The sequence below is a fragment of the Corticium candelabrum genome, chromosome 5 (genome assembly GCF_963422355.1).
Source record: "Corticium candelabrum chromosome 5, ooCorCand1.1, whole genome shotgun sequence".
Classification (NCBI taxonomy): domain Eukaryota; kingdom Metazoa; phylum Porifera; class Homoscleromorpha; order Homosclerophorida; family Plakinidae; genus Corticium; species Corticium candelabrum.
The window spans coordinates 2,231,183-2,250,510 of NC_085089.1; the positions used below are offsets into that span (position 1 = coordinate 2,231,183).

The following is a 19,328-nucleotide window of genomic DNA, read 5'->3' on the forward strand; positions in this document are numbered from 1 at the left end:
AACTCGGAAGTGAGTAATGAAGTAGAGGTCACGCCAGGTGTGCACATTAGAGCACTAAGAGCTGCCCCAGTTGGACCATGTTATACCAATTATCTTAAATGGTTCCAGTTGCTGATCCGTTGGTCTTACAAGATAATTGGATAATAGCCATTGCTCCACCCGTTGTGTTTGATATGCACAAGTACTATCCTTCCGTTTCGTTTGTAGAAAGGGCTTAGATAATTTGATAAACAGAAATGCCAGACCTAGCGGTTTCTAACGATACCGAGATCATCGCGAAAGTCCACTAAACAGCAGAGATATTGATGATTTTCAAAGTTCACGCTTATGGCGAACAGACAGTAGGCATTTTATATAAAAAACATTATACAAAAAGCATTATACACAATGCATTATGCATAATGCATTAGACACAATGTGTTTTTCTCATTATATTAGTGCTGAGTATTAGTGCTGCAGCAATTGTTTTGTCATTGGTAGCACGCTATAAGTACTGTACCTGTTGGGAAGGTGTGGTTGGACAGCTTTCCCGGATGTTCCAAATAAACATAAAAAATTAAAAACTAATTTGTAATTGTATTTACGATTATACTAATTTCTTTTTTCCAGACAGCGGTTTTTATTTCCAGTACAATTGCTACTGTTTTTAGTCGCTATCACGAGCGAGGTGTCTCGGATGATCACGTGATTTGCCGACCTACTCTAATTGTTTACAGTGCTTGAGGTTTTGTGGTCACATGTCACGCCACAACCGACGCGTTTGGTGAGAGAGTAGGCTTCGGCTCGCGTTTCATTTGGCGCTGCTGATGAGGCTCGTGTATTGTATGAGACTCGTTTATTGTATTAGCGTCCTCTCTCTCATTTGCTCACCGGTCGCCAGTACAACAGGTTAGTTGAATACTACTGTAGTAGCTTGGTAGCTAGGGGGCATGCATCTCACGTAAGCCTTTGTAGCCAGAACCACACACATAGAGAAGGCAAGCACTACCCATCTAAGCTTGTAGCCTTGACTCTGAGCTACACGTGATGAGATTCTAGAGACTCTAGTACTCTAGTGTAGATGGTTTATGAGCATGTCATTGTTTGTTCAAATGAATAATGGATTGTCTTTTCTCTTGGGTTTAGTATTTTTTCATTTTGTAATTTTTCTTTTTTTACAGTCTAGGTTTGTGATATAGCAATAACGATTGTGTGGGGCCATTTGTAACGAGTATAGCAATAGTAACATTTTTCAGCCAACAAGAAAAGCTTACTAGACTGCAGTATTCTGCAGTCAATACCTGTAGGCAATGCATGGTTTGTTGCATAGAGAAGCTAGCAGTATATATAGCAAATCAGTGTCTGATTTGGCGGTAAGATTGAAGCTTTTCTTCAACTATTGCCTTTTACGGATTCTATGCCAAGATAACTATGACTAGGAAACAAATGACTAGACATCAAATTGTTTTATGTTGTTAGATACATTGTCTACCTTAATTAATTAGGGACGGATGCTGAGAGTATGTTACCTGGAAGTTTTATAGATTACTCATGCACACACACACACACACACACACACACACACACACACACACACACACACACACACACACACACACACACACACACACTTGAATTCGATCGTCAATGAGAATGACGACTGTAGTACAATGCAGGTGAATGGATGCCAATGTTTTACTATACATTTATTCAATGAGGGTGTGCACCATGCAAGAGACCATAATTATTCAAAAGCGGTTCCAGTCAGTCATAACACATCAACAGCTGCAGACATAACCCTGCGGTTGTGTCTGACTTACCACCTTGTGGCACTAACATTTTAGCAAAACTTCAATTTGGACCAAATCTTCAGTCCAAACTTCTCTAATCCCACTTTCCTACTTTTCTTTTCTTCGGTAGTGTAACTGTGTTTGTCTGTATACATCGGACCTTGTCAAAATCTTATGTATTTTAGTATGTCAAAATCAACATTCCTGTGAGTGCAAGTTTGACTGCCCTATTAAATTAGACTGGATATGTGGTGATGATGGAAAGTCATACCTAAATGAATGTGAACTCAATAGAACACGATGTGAATCTACCGAGGTCATAGAAGTGAACCACAAGGGCCAGTGCGTCAAAAACTGGGATGACGAAGCCGGGAGGAACCGCATCGACGAGTGCAATTCTATCGTTTGTGGACTGGGTACGAGGTGCAAAACTGGTGGACACCAAGAACGGCCCATATGCGTTTGCTCGAATCTCTGCCCATCTACAACTAGTGAAGTATGCGGCTCAGACAACGTTACATACCAAAACGTATGCTACATGAAAGCCTTGGCCTGTAAACGCGAACGAGATGTGTTCATAAAGAAAACCGGTCCCTGTTACAGACCACTCATCAGTAAGTGCACGATCACGCCAACATGTACCTCATCTGCCGCTTATCTAGTTTCTTCTATTTGACCGCAGATAAATGTTTGCGGAAGAAATGCCCGTTTTATGGTGTTTGTAGGCTCTCGCATGGCAGAGCTCAATGTACTTGTTGGTCCAGAAAGTGTGTTCGCGATTACAGAGTGTGTGGAACGAACAACGTGACGTATCTCAGTGTCTGTCACCTCGAGCGGACAAGCTGCACAACTAAAAGAGCCATTCGTGTAGCGTATCGTGGCAATTGTCTCAGTGACGAGCGGTTATGTAAGCCTGCCAAATGTCGAGAGACATGCGAAGTCAAGAATGGCAAACCTCATTGCATTTGCAAGAACACGTGCAGGAAATCGGACAAAGACTACGTCTGTGGTGACAATGGAAAGACCTACTTCAGTTCGTGTGTGTTAAAACTCAGAGCATGTCAGTTGAATCAGAAAATAAAGGTCGCACACAAAGGGAGATGTCTACAAGGTAAACAGAACGAACGACGGCAATGAAATGGGTTTATTGATTTTTTATATTTCTACGTCCAGACGCCTGTCGTGGTATCAGCTGTGGTCCGGGTAGAAAGTGTGTCAGTGTGGGCTCCAGTACTGTGTGCAAATGTGACGACAGCGAGTGCTCACGACTCGGTCCACCCGTGTGTGGTGCAAACAACGTGACATACAAAAGCCGATGCCATCTTGACTTCAAGTCGTGCAATACCGGTGTCATGCTAAGAGTGGCTCATCATAGATCCTGCAGTATGCTGTGCAAATTGAATTTATTATTTTATGCATTTTTGTTATTTTATTATTTTAATGTAGTATTTAATTTATTTTTTATTATGTCATAACAACTTTATTGATATCAATAGCTTTGACTACAACAATACTGGCAACACACTGCTACAACAATTTTATTATTTTTACTTATTTTATTATTTTATTATTTTAATTTATTGATCCGTTTTTATTATTTATTATTTAATTATTTCATTTTATTATTGTAATTAGTTTATTTACTATTTCATTATTTTTATTTGTTTTTATTATTTTATTATGTTATTTTATTATTTTAATTTATTATTTATTGCTTTACTATTTCTATTATTCTATTATTTTATTTTATTTTATTTCTTATTTTAATATTCAATTTTACTATTTTATTATTGTTTTAATTTATTATTTTTAATACAAATTTTATTTTTAATTTTTTTATTTATTATTTTATTATCTAAATTTTATTAATTTAATTTATTAGTTTATTAGCTTTATTCATTTATTTTTATTATTATTTTTATTTTTTACTCTATTTTTCTTTTAGATCACTGTCTTTATGTAAAATGTGCAAAACGACAAAAATGTGTCGAGAGACAAGATCGTGGGGTGTGCATTTGTACTCGTGACGGCTGCGATTTGAATCCTCGTTCTGATAGCGCCGTGTGTGGTACTAATGGAAAGACTTATCCAAGCGAGTGTCTGCTGGAGTATGAGAGATGCAGGAGTAATCGTGAGATTTTGGTGTCGTATACTGGAAATTGTACTGAAAGTCAGTAGAGCTATGCCGTAGTTGTTGAGACCAAATTGTAGCATGCAGATTGTGTAGGCTGTGGTTGCAGGTTTGGAGCAGAGTGTGTAATGAGAGATCATCGGCGTGAGTGTCAGTGTCCCTTCAATTGTACTCAGGCTTTGTCCTCGCCGGTCTGTGTATCTATCGGTGGCACCAACAGCAGTAAGAAGAGCAATAACAAATATACTTACCCCAACTACTGCACAGTCCAATCAGTCTCATGCGAGAATCAAACGAAAATCGTTGTGCTACACAATGGAACTTGCCAGTCGCCGTGTGGTAATGTGAGTTGTGGAGTCGGAAGGGAGTGTGTCGTCATGAACAGCAGGAAACCTCGTTGTATATGCAAGCGAAACTGCTCCAAGACGGCAGAAAAGGTGTGCGGTTCAGACAACAATACGTATGCCAGTGAGTGTGCCCTGGCTTCGAAGGCTTGCAAGAGAGACTTGAATGTGACCGTCAGACACGTAGGTGCTTGTCAACAGAAGAACGACAACGGCAAGAATTTATTCTAATTTTTCTTGCCTTTTGTCATTGTGTTGTTTCGCTGCAGATCTCTGCGTGAATGTGACCTGTAGTGGTCGTCGACGTTGTCGTGTGATCTCGAATGAGACACAGTGTGTTTGTCTCATCGAGTGTCCCTCGGGTGGTCTCACTGTGTGTGGAACGGATGGTCAAACGTATGCCAGTCAATGTGCCTTAGAGCTCGCAGCGTGTAGAGAGAACAATGAGCTCCACATGCTGTACCAAGGAGCCTGTCTCCTTGCATATGAAAATGTAACAGGTAATTTGTATAAGATTAGAAATGAGTGTGATTATAAAACGGAATGAAACCCGAATTTGTCTTACTGCATGTTAGAAGCCGATGAGTGTGCTAGATGCCATCAGGAATCTACAGCAACTTCCAGACAGAAGATTTGCTCGGATATCTTTGGTCTGCATCCTTTCACAATCTAGTTTCAACTTCATTGTCATTCTTTATCTGTCGCCTTTTGGTTTCAGTTGCTATTGTCCGAATTGTGGATCGTCTGGCACTCAATTTGAGTCTGCCACTTCTAACAAGCCAATACAATGTGACCACCCTGTCTGTTTACAAACAGCCGATACGAGGTAAAGTGGACATTGGTGCTCACCTGCTTCGAATGAACGGTCGGGTTCACAACTGTCACTGCCCATTGGACAGCAGAGAGTCCGATACGTTTATTATCGGTGGTCGCTTGCAGCCCCAGTCTGGTGAGCTGACTGTGGATGACACTGGTTTCATTCGAGACAACACACCAGTGCAAAATGCTCTTTGGAAACTGATCACAATGAGTAAACAGTCTGCCCGTAGTCATTGTGTTAGTAGAATCATTGTTGTGTGATGATCGGTTGCCCTAGGGGTGACCCACAGATGTACCAAGTTTCTATTGTATCTAACCCTAGTATGTCCTTGCTAGACAGTGTTATAACAATAGGAACTGTTTTGCATGTGTGGACCAGCTAAAGATGGAATGTCGAAACGACTTGCAGACACATCGAAAATCAGGTGGGTAAGAGGTTTGGCAAGGAGAATGTAGGAGAAGAAGACAATGCGAATACGGTCCAAATTTGGTCAGAGCAGGTGCACAACAGTGGGGCGTGCCCACGTGGGACTGTCCCTCTGGAAGTTAATTTCCACTGTTAGCGCCAAGTTTGGTGATAATATGCATACTGGTTGCGCGCGGTGTGCGCCTGCCGTAAAAGTACGGCGCAAATTATATAACGGACAATAACTATTTGTCGCTCGTGCATGGAGCAGGGCCGAGCAGGCAGCTCTCTGTGGCTGCAAACTTGCGTCTGTGTGGCAACCGATCCGTGGAACGGGAAGTCTGGCTGACGTCGACTGTTGCATTGCCTAATACCTTGCACTTGCAGTCTGCTCGCTGACGGATTGGTCGATGCTATTTTTATTGTGTGCATGAGCATGGCCGGTCAACAGTCGAGAGTGTCGCTCTTTGTCGCGGTCAAGAACGGCAACCTACAGGATGTGATCGACTGCGTCGAGTCGGGCTGTTCGGTCGACGTGCGAGACGGAACGACGGCGGAGGCGACGGCGCTGTATGTCGCATGCAAGTGCAATCGGTTGGATATCTGCGAGTTCTTGCTGCAGAGCGGGGCGGACGTGAACGCGCAGACGAAATGGCGGTCGACGCCGCTGCACGTGGCGAGCGATCGCGGTCATACGGGGTGCGCTTTCCGTCTGCTTTTGTTCGGCGCCGACGTGAACGTGATGAACCGTCGGGGAGAAACGGCGCTCCATTTGTCGGCTAAACGAGGTCACGTGATGACCGTGGAGCTGTTGGTAGGGGCTGGAGCAAAGCTGCATGTTAGGGATAAGGGCGGGCTGACGCCTCAACGTGCTGCTGAAGTCGAGAGACAGGATGATACGGTTGGCGTTCTTTCTAGGGTCAAAGGTATGTTGATGCATGCTTTGAGGGTAGAAATTGCGTTTGAGTGCATGTGCAAGTGTCCAGGAAGTAGAGTATACTTCCTTCTGTTGATATGGTAATTAAGACGGCGGGAGACTTACAAATTTAATTCTTGTGCAGACACGTTGGGTTACCTACGGAAGAGATTTCAGGATGATAAAATCAAGTTGGGTCTGGTTTTGGAAAAGAGTTATTCCTCTTGTCAGAGTGTCTTGGGGAGGGGTACACCTCGACTCGATTTGGCATGGAAGGCATTGGTGCAGTTACCTGTTCAGTGGCAGAATGAGATTGCTGCCGTGTTTCGAGAGCAGGTGGAAGATACAGATTTGATGGTGATGTGTGAAGAGAGGAAACAACGGCTCGAACCTCAGTTGTGGGTTCTCGGTGTAGACTACACGATTAAAGGAGGTGCTCCTGTTGGCAATGGTGTCTGGGATAGGCATTTGAAGTCGATATCTCTTTTGTTTGAGATAAATCACAATCTGTACGGTTCCATGATGCTTAAGGTATACTTGCAGATACGTTTTGTATAGAATGCAGTCTCAACCAATGTTTTTTGCAGGTACTGATTGGTTTAAATCAAAAAGGCAATGGTCAAAGACGTGTCAAAATGGACACCAAACATAGGGATGACATATTCTCGACTCTTCCTTCTCATCCCCATGTTGCCAGAGTGATACACAGGTTTGAAGCTGAAACAATGGCTTTTAAATGCTTTGTGCCATCGACGGTGTCATCTCAGTTGCATCGTGATATTACTCTGGAAAAATTTGCAACCTGTTTAGTGACAGACAGATACCCGCTCTGTCTTAAATGCATTTATAATTTTCTGTGTGAACATGTTAAACCTGGAGAGCCATGGAGTGATGCTGTTGGAGAAACATTTCTGATTCTTGTCACGATTCAGGCTCTTAAGGGAATTCGACATTTACATATGCACGGCATTTCAAACAGTAGAATTAGCATGGAAAATGTATTAGTGGACAACCAGATGCGTGTGGTAATTACAGATAATATCCAGAACCCTCAGTTTCATCATCATCTACAGGACAGTTGCATAACTGAAGACAGTTGCATACCTGAAGACGAGACCATCAAGTCGGCTTGTACTGAGTGTCCAGATGTTTGCACACTGGCAGAGACGATTGAAGCACTAATGCATCCACCCACTGATATTGGAGAAGACAAGGTAGATGCATCCTCGCTAACACACAGTCAAGAGGATTTACGTCAAGATGAGGACACACTTGTAACTGAGACCTCGATAGAATGCAACTATTCCCAAATATTAACACATCTTTTGACTAGAATGAAATCGGATGATCAGTCGATTAGCACTGATGTCGGCAATAGTTTAATCTATGCTGGAGCCATTTTGTTTTTCCGTGATTGTAGGAAACTAGAGAATAAGGAAGAGCTTCGTTGCTGGACAACTGCCAACTTAATTAGTCAAACTCTGTTAAGTCCAGAAAATTCTGGTTGGACACAGGATGGCCATCACCTCAGAATGCAGATTTGTAATGTGTCACTGGAAGGGCGAAAGACACTGGATACACTAAGAAGACAGTTTTTGTGTGAGACGACCTGTGATCAGTTGTGGTCAGCATACCAATGGGTAACTCAACCAATATAGAACAGACAATTAGTACCAACATAGAAGAGCGCTTGAGTAGTCTAATCTCGTATATCTATTTTCTTTCCAACACAATGCTATGGATAACTTTAGAAAGGCACTCTGTTGCCATGCAGCAATGCAGCTTCCTTGTACTTGTTGTTCACTTGTTGTTCACGTATCTTGAGTCAAGAAGTTAATTATAATCAGACCGAAAATAGCAGCACTCAGTGAATGCTGATTATAGTCCATCATTAATTAACACAGGCCAGCAGCATTCTTCAAAACTTCAACTTTAGTCAACTACTTAATTAATGCTGCATTAGCTAAAAATTTACCAAAGTGTTTCTGCCAATTGTGGTTGCTAAAGTAAATTTTTGGTAAGTGTGCTTGTCCTCTAAGTATATTGATGAAATCCGTTTTAGACTGTTGCTTGTCGCGTGCGTTAAGTTACGCCTACGCCTCTTTAACGCGCGCTAGGCCTGTTTTCGTCATCCCTGATTTACTGAATTAATAAAATTAAAGTTAAACATATAATTTAAAAAATCTTCTTAATTAACGTACGACTACGTTATTTTCTGATATTTACAGCTTTTTACAAGATTTTGTGATTTACTGGTTTCACTTACGTAATTACGGTATGTTTTACTTTTCCTGATAGTTTCCTCGCTACGTAGTACAATTAAATGCTTACAGATTTGTCTATAGATCGTTTCGATTAAGAAACTCTGTTTTAGTTAATTAAACAATTTAGGTTTACACCTGTTGCGGTAAAACTTCTGGATTACAGACGGCTAGACATCGAGAAAAACTCCTCTCTCTAGAATTTTAGAAAATTTTCTAAGCCTTTTTCTCGCTTTCCTTCAATGACTTATCACGTAGGCTCGGGCATCTCCCTTACAAGGTGAAAAACCTTTAAAGGGCTAGGGCTGTGGCTAAAATTTAATTATGGGCTTTCACCACGCAGCCTAAAAATCTCATCACGTGATTGTGTTGGACCACGTGTTCTGTTAGATAAGCAAGAAAACCAAACGGCCTGGGTCTTACAAGGCTATTGTGCTGTACATGTTCCAGACGACAAATAACACACACACAGTGACACTTGGTAGGTACACGTGTCACACACGTGACATAAATTTACTCCGCGCTGTAGGGTCCCGGACACTGGCACAAAGCTTCAAAGCAAGCTGCCCCTTCTTTTTTATATCAAAGTAAAGACTGATCATTCATAAATCATTTCTGTTAGGTTCAAGCTAATCGGCTTAATTTTCGTACCGCCACAAGCTCTTTTTCGAGTAACAGTGTAGTGCAATAATACAATCAGTCAAACCCGTAGACAACACTCTGGAGGCATCCGAGTCTCGTAGTTCTGCAATTTCGACGCGCGAATTATACGGGACATCGTATTCTACACTACACAGTACATGACTCATGTCGGATCAAAGCGCTTCCGAGTCTTCAGCCGTTCAGCCGTTTGAGCCGTCCGAGCCGTCCAGCGGCGAAGACAGCACTCGCACTGTCGCCCCACAGAATGAAGAACAACAAGAAGGCGGTCGCCGTCAACAAGGCTCGATGTTTCAGACTCTCATCTGGCGTTTGCTCGTCTTCTGGTTCATATCCAACTTGTTACGACGCAGTTTCGGACCAAAAACCGACGGTGGAATTCCCAGCAAAAACATATTCGATAGAAACCAGTTGATGGTAAGTAAAACAAAACAGAACGCAACTAATTGATTTTACTGACTACTTGTGTGCTGCTTTCAAGGACCTTCATGTGTATCTCGCAGAGAGCAAACGCTTCTCTGATTTCGGCAATCAGACGGCTCTGTTTTGGTTTCAGGAGGATATCGAGTACGGCAGCTGGAGTGACGGTGAGAACAGTGACGGAACACGCACGTTCAGTAGTTCAATTCAGATATCCGAGGTTCGTTGATGGCGTCATGTCACTACGCGGTTGTGATTGGAAGGCGGGTTGTTGTTCTGTATGCTGTAGAATGTGAAGAGAAACGGCTCGTTGTATGTTCACGTGTTTCTCACAAAGTCTGGTGTCTCTCCCGATCCTACTGATGAGTCATACGAGCGGCTGGCTGTTGTTCATTCGAAGAAAAGTATGTAGACTGGTGGATATGAGTGGGTGTCTGATTGCTAGAAGGCGTTGTCATGCGTGTGTCATCAGGGTTGAATATCTACAAGCGAAGACGCGTGCACAAGACAGCTAATCTTCTTACTGGTGAGGCAGACGTCAGTCCAGGCTCGATAGTGCAGGTCAGGCTTTTGTCAAGTTTAATTAACAGTTGAGAACAAGTGTATTCTGTACTGATTAGCGCTTAATTAACTAATTTGTACAATGTGTGTACAAGTTGTACTCTGTACAATTCAAACCTTCAGTTTGTGATTTATTGAGTGCATCTTGTTGCATGTTGTAGATGTATCTAATGAAGTGATAAAATGGTCTGTTGCTTTTGTCCTTGATTGACAGAGTTGCCTAGTGATGAGACTCATCATAAATTATTTTAACCATGCACTTGGTTCAGTCAAAATGAATGAAAGTTGCAAGGAAATTGTTGTAGTGCTTTGACTATATACAACCAATGCTGATTTGTCTATATCTGTTATTGTTTTAGTGTAATTAAACCTAATGTGGTAGTTGGAAATTTAAGGTTGCAGATGAGGGGCAGCTGAACGGGGGGGGGGGGGGGGGGGGAATGAGGGCAGAGGTACTTGCATCTGGTTTGAGACAGAAAATGGGGTACCGAGTTGGTGTCGTCGATGACTCATTGCACATGCAGAGTTCACGTTTTCAGCCTCTTCCGCATTGCGTACAATGTAGAAATTATATTGCAAGTAGAAATAATATTGGATGGTGTTGCAGTTGACTCGCTTGATACACATTGTTGTGATCATTTGTGTGCATGCTGCTCTGGCTACCTCAGTCACAGATTAATTAATCAGTGACAAACCAATGTACCATTTATTTAAAATCAATTTGGCGGCAGTCTGTTACAAAAATTTTCCCCTCCAATCCAAAGGAACTTCCGCCGCCCTTGCAGATATACAATGATGCTGCGAAATTGTTGTAAACTGGTGTATAATATTATTGGTAATTTGAACACATCTATTGATTTTTATTTGTGTCTAGTGTTGAAAATAGGAATGTGTGTGTGTGTGTGTGTGTGTGTGTGTGTGTGTGTGTGTGTGTGTGTGTGTGTGAGGGATTCACAGTTAAGAGTGGAAACATCCGGAACCGTACCTTCAGGTCACCATTTTCAGTCGTGGTGAGTACAGATGTAGTTCTTTTAGGCAAGCCTGAAGGAAATTGCACACAATTGCCTCTTCAAAGTCAGAATCATGAACGAGTAACCTGGTCATTGAGGCTAAAGGCCTTTGACTATGGCGTGTCCGCCTAAGTTTTAGGTGGTGTGTGTACACTGCCCACTTACAGTTGACATTACAATTGCCACTCCTGCGGGATACCTGGTGTGTCCCCAAGAGATTCCCAGCATGGTCGAAAGACACTGCGTAGCGGTACACGTACACAGGAACTCAGCAATGAGGTGGGGGCTTGACTGTGTATTACAGCAGCTCTTAAACCCATAAACCAATCATATGCTCATTGTGCTTGCCTACAGGATTGTGTGGGACGGCTGTCAATTGTTAGTTCTTCTATAATTCAAGTTGCAGTGACTGCCAAAACTACACTGTACTACAGGAGGTAGGCTGGTACATGCTTGTCACATTGTGCCACTGTAAGGTCATGCAAAAGTGGTTACTTGTTGATCGTCAGTGTCTGTCCCAATTTTGGCCCATGAATTTTCAATTTTTATTCTGAGTTTGAACTCTTAATAGTATGTACTATACGTGTACTATAGTATGTACTATACTGTTCACTGCGCGAGCGTGTCACTGTGGCAGATCCTTACTAAGTAGCAACACTTGGTAGAGTCGCATGTGACGTGTGTAGTGACAAGTGCCTGCTGTTGCATGTAACTGATGTTTCTAGTCACACATGTGTACTATTGATAGCCAACAGCTTTCTGTGTCTGTACTCAAAGATTTTTTTGAAAATATGAAAAAATATGAAAAGCCACGGCCATCCCAATTAATTTGCATGGCCTAACATCAATATTTTACACTAGACATACACAAACCTGTATGTGCATCATGTACTACAGTATCTTATCATGTAACTCTTTACTTTGCTAACTGAGAATAATGACGATCACTTAGAGTCAATCTTACCAATTTATGTAGCTTGTATGGTCTGACTTGCCTTTTGCGCTAGAAAACTGGACTTGAAACTCCAACGGAAATCATCAGCTACTGGCATCCCAATCTAACGATCAATGTGATCGATGATCAAACAGCATGGATAAAGGGCAGCATTCCTCCGCCAGTAAACGAATGTTAGTACTAATTGTAGTTGATGGTTCAACTCATTGCTGGTATTATATGGTACCTCTTATCGTTCACACATGTACTGTAGACGTCAAGTTTGACAATCAAACGGGCGATTACTATCCCATTGTCTATTTCAATGACTTTTGGAATCTTGCGAGTGAATACACACCGATCAATGAGACAACTCCGTGAGATCAATTTTTGTTTGTAATATAATTTAACTTGTTATGTATGTGTTTGCGACGTACGATGCACAGAAAATTGAATCTCACATTGACGTATGGACCTCTGTCATTGTTTCGATGGCAAATGTATCTGTCACAACAGCAACGGAGTCAGTGGATGAAATATTTCGGAGAGACAGAAACGGAAGGTGAAGATGAGGACAGTCTTAAGGCAATAAACATTTTCACAATACAACAAATGACAGACAATTGACATTTGTTTGTGTACCGAATGTACAGCAAGCGTTGATTGAAACAAATCCGTATCTCTTGGGTTTGACAATCATCGTGTCTCTCCTTCACACCGTGTTTGAATTCCTGGCATTCAAGAATGGTATTATATTCGTTGTGTAAATGTGGTGTTTTACATCAAGTTTTGTTATTTTCTAGACGTTCAGTTTTGGAAGAGCCGCAAGTCATTAGAAGGTCTCAGTGTTCGCTCTGTCTTTTTCAATGTCTTCCAGTCGATCATCGTCGTGCTGTATGTGTTGGACAACGATACTAACGTTATGGTCATATTCAGTTGTATTGTCGGCTTGGGAATCGACTTGTGGAAGATCACAAAAGTAGTCGACGTAAAGGTAGGACTTTTTTGTTGTGTCTATCATCAGTAGTGATAGTATCGTATGTATAGATTGACAGACAACGATTGCTACTAGGATTCATACCGCGGATTACGTATGAAGATAAATCATCATACACGGAATCATCGACTAAGCAATATGATCTGGTGAGTTTGCTATTGTTGTTGATAATGGTAGCAGTCTATGACAGTGTGGTGTCTGTGCTTCAAAATGCTACACAGAACACACAATTGATTAATTAACCCATTAACTAACACTCAGTGTTTTCGCTGGTCGAACGCCCAATATCCAAATGCTACAAACAGATTCACTGGCAATGAAATGGTAATTTCTCTTCACCGATTTGTCTAGCTGTCACAGTGCACCGTGTACGCTTTCTCTTGATCTTGCAAGCACAGTTGCTACAGTTCACTAAGAAATGGCAATTAGCGCGATGCATTGGATCTCCAAGGACTATTTTGCATGCTCGATTTATGTATTACACATGGCAGGCACTCTCTTTGCTTACAGCTTTCGTAATTGTCGAGCTAGAAATGAGGTGCTGAACTTTGATGATGCTGAACATAGCGCCGAAACTTGAAGACTTTGATTTTGACTGAGGTTTTAATTTTTGTATAAAAAGCCAAGAAGGATGGCACGAAATGCTTGAGGTCTGGTTTGTGGATGTAGTCGTACCAAAGTCTCATTCCTCTAGGCATGACTTGTGTCAGACTAGTACTAACAACTAGTTGCCTCTCGTATGCCTCCAAAGAAGTCGTGTGATTTTTCCTTGTACTTTGAGTAATAGATCTTGCTAGATCTATTGGAGTTTATTGAAACATGTTGTTTATTCGAGGGTGGCATTTGTATTTTAACTGTACTCTCAGCTGCTGCATTTATGTAATGATTGAATTGATGGTTGAGATTTGGTTACATACTAACATGGAGAGTTTCTTGATATTGTAATAGTATGGTTGTTATATCTGTTTTGGTGTTGGTCTATGTTGTTGACATCACATATACACTGAAAGACTGTGAGTGACCTTACGGAAAATGAAACGACAGCAGTGTGTTTCTCAGTCTTATGAGAAATTTTGTTCTGTTTTGTTAAATCCTATTTAACTCTGCAGGAACAAGAATGTGACGTTGTGGCGCATTAATGTACTGTAGATCATAGAAATTGGTCTGTTGAGAGATTATATGCAAGCTAGTGTATGATTAGGTTGTTACCCGAGGCATGGGGAAGTGCTAGGGTACAGTAACGCCGGCATAGACCATCGACCGACTTGTCAACTCAACGACTCGCCATGTCTATGGTGCATGCATTCGATATCACAAGAACGGTCCGGATGCTGCCAATTATCTAAGTGTTGCAATGACACACGGATGATTACAGACACGCAGCGTACCAGTAAAGTGACTTAATAGTAGCCTCATCTCCAGACTCTCTTGTGCTAGTCTTGTCTGGTTCCCGTATGACAATTCCAAGCATGGAAACGTGAGAGAGAGTCTGGTGGCGAGGCTAACATGATAGTAGACTGGATGGAACTGCACAGTCTGTAAACAGCACTATGTGTAGAAACAAAATAGACTAACTTGCGGTCACCCTAGGCTGTAAGGTTGTCGGCATCAATGTCATCCATTAATCATCTAGATCATCGGATTAGTCTTGTGTTCTCCTTGTCTATTGTCTTATGTTCTCTTTGTCTGTTGTCTTGTGTTCTCTTTCTCTGTTGTCTTGTGTTCTCCTTGTCTGTTGTCTTGTGTTCTCTTTGTCTGTTGTCTTGTGTTCTCTTTGTCTGTTGTCTTGTGTTCTCTTTGTCTGTTGTCTTGTGTTCTCTTTGTCTGTTGTCTTGTGTTCTCTTTGCTACTGTTGCATTCATTTATGCTTTTGTGTTGTAGCTGGCATTTAAATACTTGTCTATTTTACTCTTTCCACTTTTTGTTGCGTATGGAGTTTATTCCCTCTTGTACCAAGAACACAAGGGATGGTACTCGTTCTGTCTCGGAATGTCTTACGGATTTCTTCTAACATTTGGTTTGTTACTCGAACCGACAATTTGTGAAAGAGTTGAAAATATTTGCATCTGACTTTGCAGGTTTCATTATGATGACTCCTCAGTTGTTTATCAACTATAAACTGAAGTCGGTGGCTCATCTGCCGTGGCGTATGCTGACGTACAAAGCTTTGAATACGTTTATTGACGATCTGTTTGCATTTGTCATTCGAATGCCGATGATGTATCGTATCGGATGTCTTCGAGACGGTAAGTGCAGCGATAATGAGAAACCTGAAGTGCAACCGATGTGTATAGTAAAGCCTGCTTTACTATATGATGCTGACATTGACACTGATGCTGACGCTGAAATAGAAATAAATCAAATTCCAGCGTTAGTGTCGGCATCAACATCAAAGAATGCCGCTTCCGTCGATGCGGTCTCTTTGAGAGTTCCATGCTCGAGCTGAGCATTGGCGTCATATTATGTGAATCAGGCTGTCCTGTTGTTGTAGTTGTCTGTTGGTAATATTGTAATAGTTTGTGGATTGTCTCTCAGTTGCAATAGGCAGGAATCTCATATGTCAGGCAATTTGTGCATTGACATGTTAAAGTCCATTCAAAGAATGGAGAGCCCGTGGGAAATGTGGTTAATAGATAAGACAATTAGGGGGGACGCAAAAATATTGCTATCATCCTGTATTGTAATACTAACAATCGTTTAACGAGCGATTAAAGCAATGGTTGCTACCCAGCCCTCGCTGCCTACTATCTACTTTAGTACGTCTGGGTCTGTCCTGTACGCTATAGTTCAACAATTTTCTGTCATTCGCGTCCTTGTCGCCCATATGGCTGCTTTAGATGTTCCTGAAAGTTCAACATCATCACGGTCAGCTGACCTACAACTGCTGTCTGATCATTCATCTGGTAGTGAATTTCCTGCTACTCAACAACAAAAGAGAAAGAGACAACCACAAACAGCTTTCAGAAGCTCACACAAAGGTATGATAGCGAGCGTGAAAGAGTTCTTTGAACGTGGCAACGTAATCAAGCGAACTGCAGAAGCTCTGCAAGTGTCACCTGCGTCTGTGAAGCGAGTTGGAAGTGAAATGAGATCACAAGGGTTTGTCAGCAGTCCAGCAAAGCTGGGTAGAAAATCAGGGTCAGGAGCAGCACAGCAAGAAACGGGTAACTTCTTAGAAGGCATTATTCGTCGTAGAATACACAGATTCTACACCGGCGGTGAACTGCCTACCATGGAGAAACTTCTGTTGGCCTTGCAAGAAGACGTTGAGTATCCATTTGGGAGGACAACGTTGTATGCCACTGTCAGGCGGATGGGGTTTCACTACAAGCGACGAAACAAAAAGGTTTCATTGTATGAGCAGCATAGAATAATTGCAACAAGACACGATTACCTGAGAAAAATACAAACTTTCCGTTCCGACAATAGAACGATAGTCTACCTGGATGAAACCTGGTTGAACGCCCATCATACCCATGAACGTTGCTGGCTAGACTATGGTGGCAGAGGAGGTATCCGAGTGCCATCAGGAAAAGGTGGTAGGCTTATCATTCTCCATGCTGGCAGTGAGCACGGCTGGATTCCCAGCGCAGCTCTCATTTTCAGGGGTAAGAAGGGAAGCGGGGATTACCACGATGAAATGAATACCAAGCATTTTATGGAATGGTACCAAAAACAGCTGTTGCCTCACTGTCCGCCCAAGTCAGTCATTGTCCTTGACAACGCCAAGTACCACAATGGTGTTGTTGAGAAAGTGCCCACCAAGAGCAGCACGAAAAAGGATATAATGGCGTACCTGGACAAGCACAGTATTACCTACCATAAGCAACGCCTGAAATCTGAGTTGTTCATGCTACTAAAGGCAACCAACCCACAAACGAAATACCTCACTGACGTTCTCTCCAATGATGCAGGTCATGATGTCCTCAGACTTCCGGTGGGCCATTGTGAACTGAATCCTCTAGAACTGGTATGGGCGCAAGTCAAAGGATACGCTGCAGACCACAACAAGGATTTTACAATGAGAGCCATCGAACAACTGGCCAGAGAAGGCGTTGAAAACGTGACGGCGGCCAAATGGAAGAAGTGTGTCGACCACGTTATCCAGAAAGTGGAAAACCACTACAGAACATCAGACGGCGTGGTAGAACAAGCAGTAGAAAGTCTAGTTATAGAAGTAGGTGCAGAGGACTCTTCAGACAGTGAAGAGATCCTGCTAGGAGACGACGAGAATGATAACAATGATTAATACAATTAGTGTCGTGGGTGTCATTTACTGGCGGTATTCTTTGTCGGTAATGCATGAGAGGAGTCTCTTTCAGGAAATATGCTGTATCTACGAACACAGGATCTATAGAGTTAATTTGTCCAGAGATCTGACTCCACCTAGTGACGTGCTTTCGAATGATATGTGTAGCAACAGTGTAGGGGGCGTACTTACCGAGATACGGGAATTTTCCCACGGGCTCTCCATTCTTTGAACGGACTTTAGTCATTGTCTAGTGAATGACAAGTGAACTGTTGATTATCATGATGTGGGTTAATATTAATAATGATTTATTTATTAAGCCATTTGAGGGAGTGAGAGGGTTAAGGTAGCTAAACGTTGCATGTCGTTGCAACACTATTATTCATTCTATTTCCAACTTTAGCAGAGAAACAACGAGCAACAGACAATCCATCTGTTGCAAGTGTCTAATCTTCAAACGATTTGCAAGGTCCAAGTTTATCTCTCATTCATGGTAACTAAGTCATGAGCTACAGCAGCCACTGTGATACACTCAAACTTCTCATATCCGGACGTTTGAGATACGGGCATGTCTGTATACCAGGCACCTGTGAGAACGTGCTCAATCACCTGTTGCAAGTCACACACACACACACACACACACACACACACACACACACACACACACACACACACACACACACACACACACACACACACACACACACACACACACACACACACACACACACTGCCTTTCATGTTATTGGACTCTCTCATTTTTGAGATGAGAGAAGCCTGGAATGTTAAGGGCGAAGAGACTACCGTTGACCCACAACATCTGGGACATTGTCTAGTACTTATCCGAGATCACTAGGGCAGACACCACATCAAACCATGCCCATGCATGATCAAGACGTACCAAACCAACTCACCAGTCTCTGAACTTCAGTTTTCCGAAGAGCAATCCAATAACTAGATATTTAAATATTTTTATACATTTATTATTTAATTAATTTAATTAATTAATATTAACCAATGTATATAATTAATTTTTCAAAGCTTGCTACGGCTCGCAACTATTTATTGTCATACAGATAAACTATTAAACCGGCGACCTACCTTAACATTTACCTTCATCTTGTCGTTGTTTAACTTAACCACATCCAAACTATCACTGACACTGAATTTGTTTAGACGTCGTATTTATCATTTACGTGTATCAACGATGGATCTATCCAGTCGATCCCACACGAATGAACGAATTTGGAGGCAGCGGTGAACAGCCAGTTGTCACACCCTTGAAAACAGAAACAGAAGAAGTCAGGGAGGGTGATGATTCGTCTGCTCAGCCCGACACGGAACACGAGAGCGATCTGTCATTAACAGGTCAAAGTTTGAACACGGAGATTAATGGTTCGAATACACTTGTTAGTGAAGATGCTGTTAGTGACAAGTCGGTCTTAGACAAAAAGAACGATTAATGATTTCTATGATTGCTGCATTCATAGTACTATTTGTTTATGCGTTTACTCAAATAGTCCACTGCACTGACATTCGAGTGTCATATGTGGTATGTTGTGTGAATGTGTAAGGCTCGGTTGGTGATGGGTGCATGGGTGTTGTGCATGCAGACAGCAGTCTGAAGGCTTGGTTGATGTAGCACTGATTCGAATCCAGAAATTGAAACGAAGAGTTTTTTAGTTGATGTCAGTTGAACGAAATGACAACAACTGTTGTAGCAAACTCATTAACTTTTTCTCAACCACACACACACACACACACACACACACACACACACACACACACATGGACAATGGACAAATGTCAAGCCCTCCACGTCATTCGTGAAGTTGCGGAGATAGCTCCCCC

At 42.0% G+C, this 19,328-nt stretch overlaps 4 protein-coding genes across 5 annotated transcripts; all 4 read left to right on the forward strand.

The window, feature by feature from the left end:
- Positions 1–730: 730 nt before the first annotated feature.
- LOC134180343 (agrin-like) lies at positions 731–5,565 on the forward strand. 2 transcript variants are annotated; one of them, XM_062647480.1, is made up of 10 exons: positions 824–888; positions 1,955–1,975; positions 2,064–2,383; positions 2,452–2,880; positions 2,943–3,152; positions 3,715–3,939; positions 3,997–4,458; positions 4,514–4,744; positions 4,820–4,894; positions 4,963–5,565. In XM_062647480.1, exons 2-10 carry the CDS (start codon positions 1,956–1,958, stop codon positions 5,322–5,324), a joined length of 2,334 nt encoding a protein of 777 aa, XP_062503464.1. In that variant the 5' UTR covers positions 824–888; position 1,955; the 3' UTR covers positions 5,325–5,565. The 2 variants fall into 2 exon arrangements, with proteins under 2 accessions (XP_062503463.1, XP_062503464.1); XM_062647479.1 differs by having other exon boundaries at positions 731–888; positions 1,955–2,383.
- Positions 5,566–5,747: 182 nt separating this feature from the next.
- On the forward strand, positions 5,748–8,143 carry LOC134179767 (uncharacterized). The gene is made up of 3 exons (XM_062646724.1): positions 5,748–6,395; positions 6,531–6,916; positions 6,973–8,143. Exons 1-3 carry the CDS (start codon positions 5,900–5,902, stop codon positions 8,041–8,043), a joined length of 1,953 nt encoding a protein of 650 aa, XP_062502708.1. The 5' UTR covers positions 5,748–5,899; the 3' UTR covers positions 8,044–8,143.
- Positions 8,144–9,222: 1,079 nt separating this feature from the next.
- LOC134179962 (putative lipid scramblase CLPTM1) lies at positions 9,223–19,129 on the forward strand. The gene is made up of 13 exons (XM_062647007.1): positions 9,223–9,723; positions 9,788–9,946; positions 10,016–10,130; positions 10,199–10,287; positions 12,305–12,425; positions 12,506–12,608; positions 12,678–12,816; positions 12,885–12,978; positions 13,035–13,225; positions 13,279–13,374; positions 15,110–15,245; positions 15,307–15,474; positions 18,654–19,129. Exons 1-13 carry the CDS (start codon positions 9,454–9,456, stop codon positions 18,938–18,940), a joined length of 1,968 nt encoding a protein of 655 aa, XP_062502991.1. The 5' UTR covers positions 9,223–9,453; the 3' UTR covers positions 18,941–19,129.
- LOC134179964 (uncharacterized) lies at positions 16,854–17,897 on the forward strand. The gene has a single exon (XM_062647008.1). It carries the CDS (start codon positions 16,869–16,871, stop codon positions 17,475–17,477), a length of 609 nt encoding a protein of 202 aa, XP_062502992.1. The 5' UTR covers positions 16,854–16,868; the 3' UTR covers positions 17,478–17,897.
- Positions 19,130–19,328: the final 199 nt, after the last annotated feature.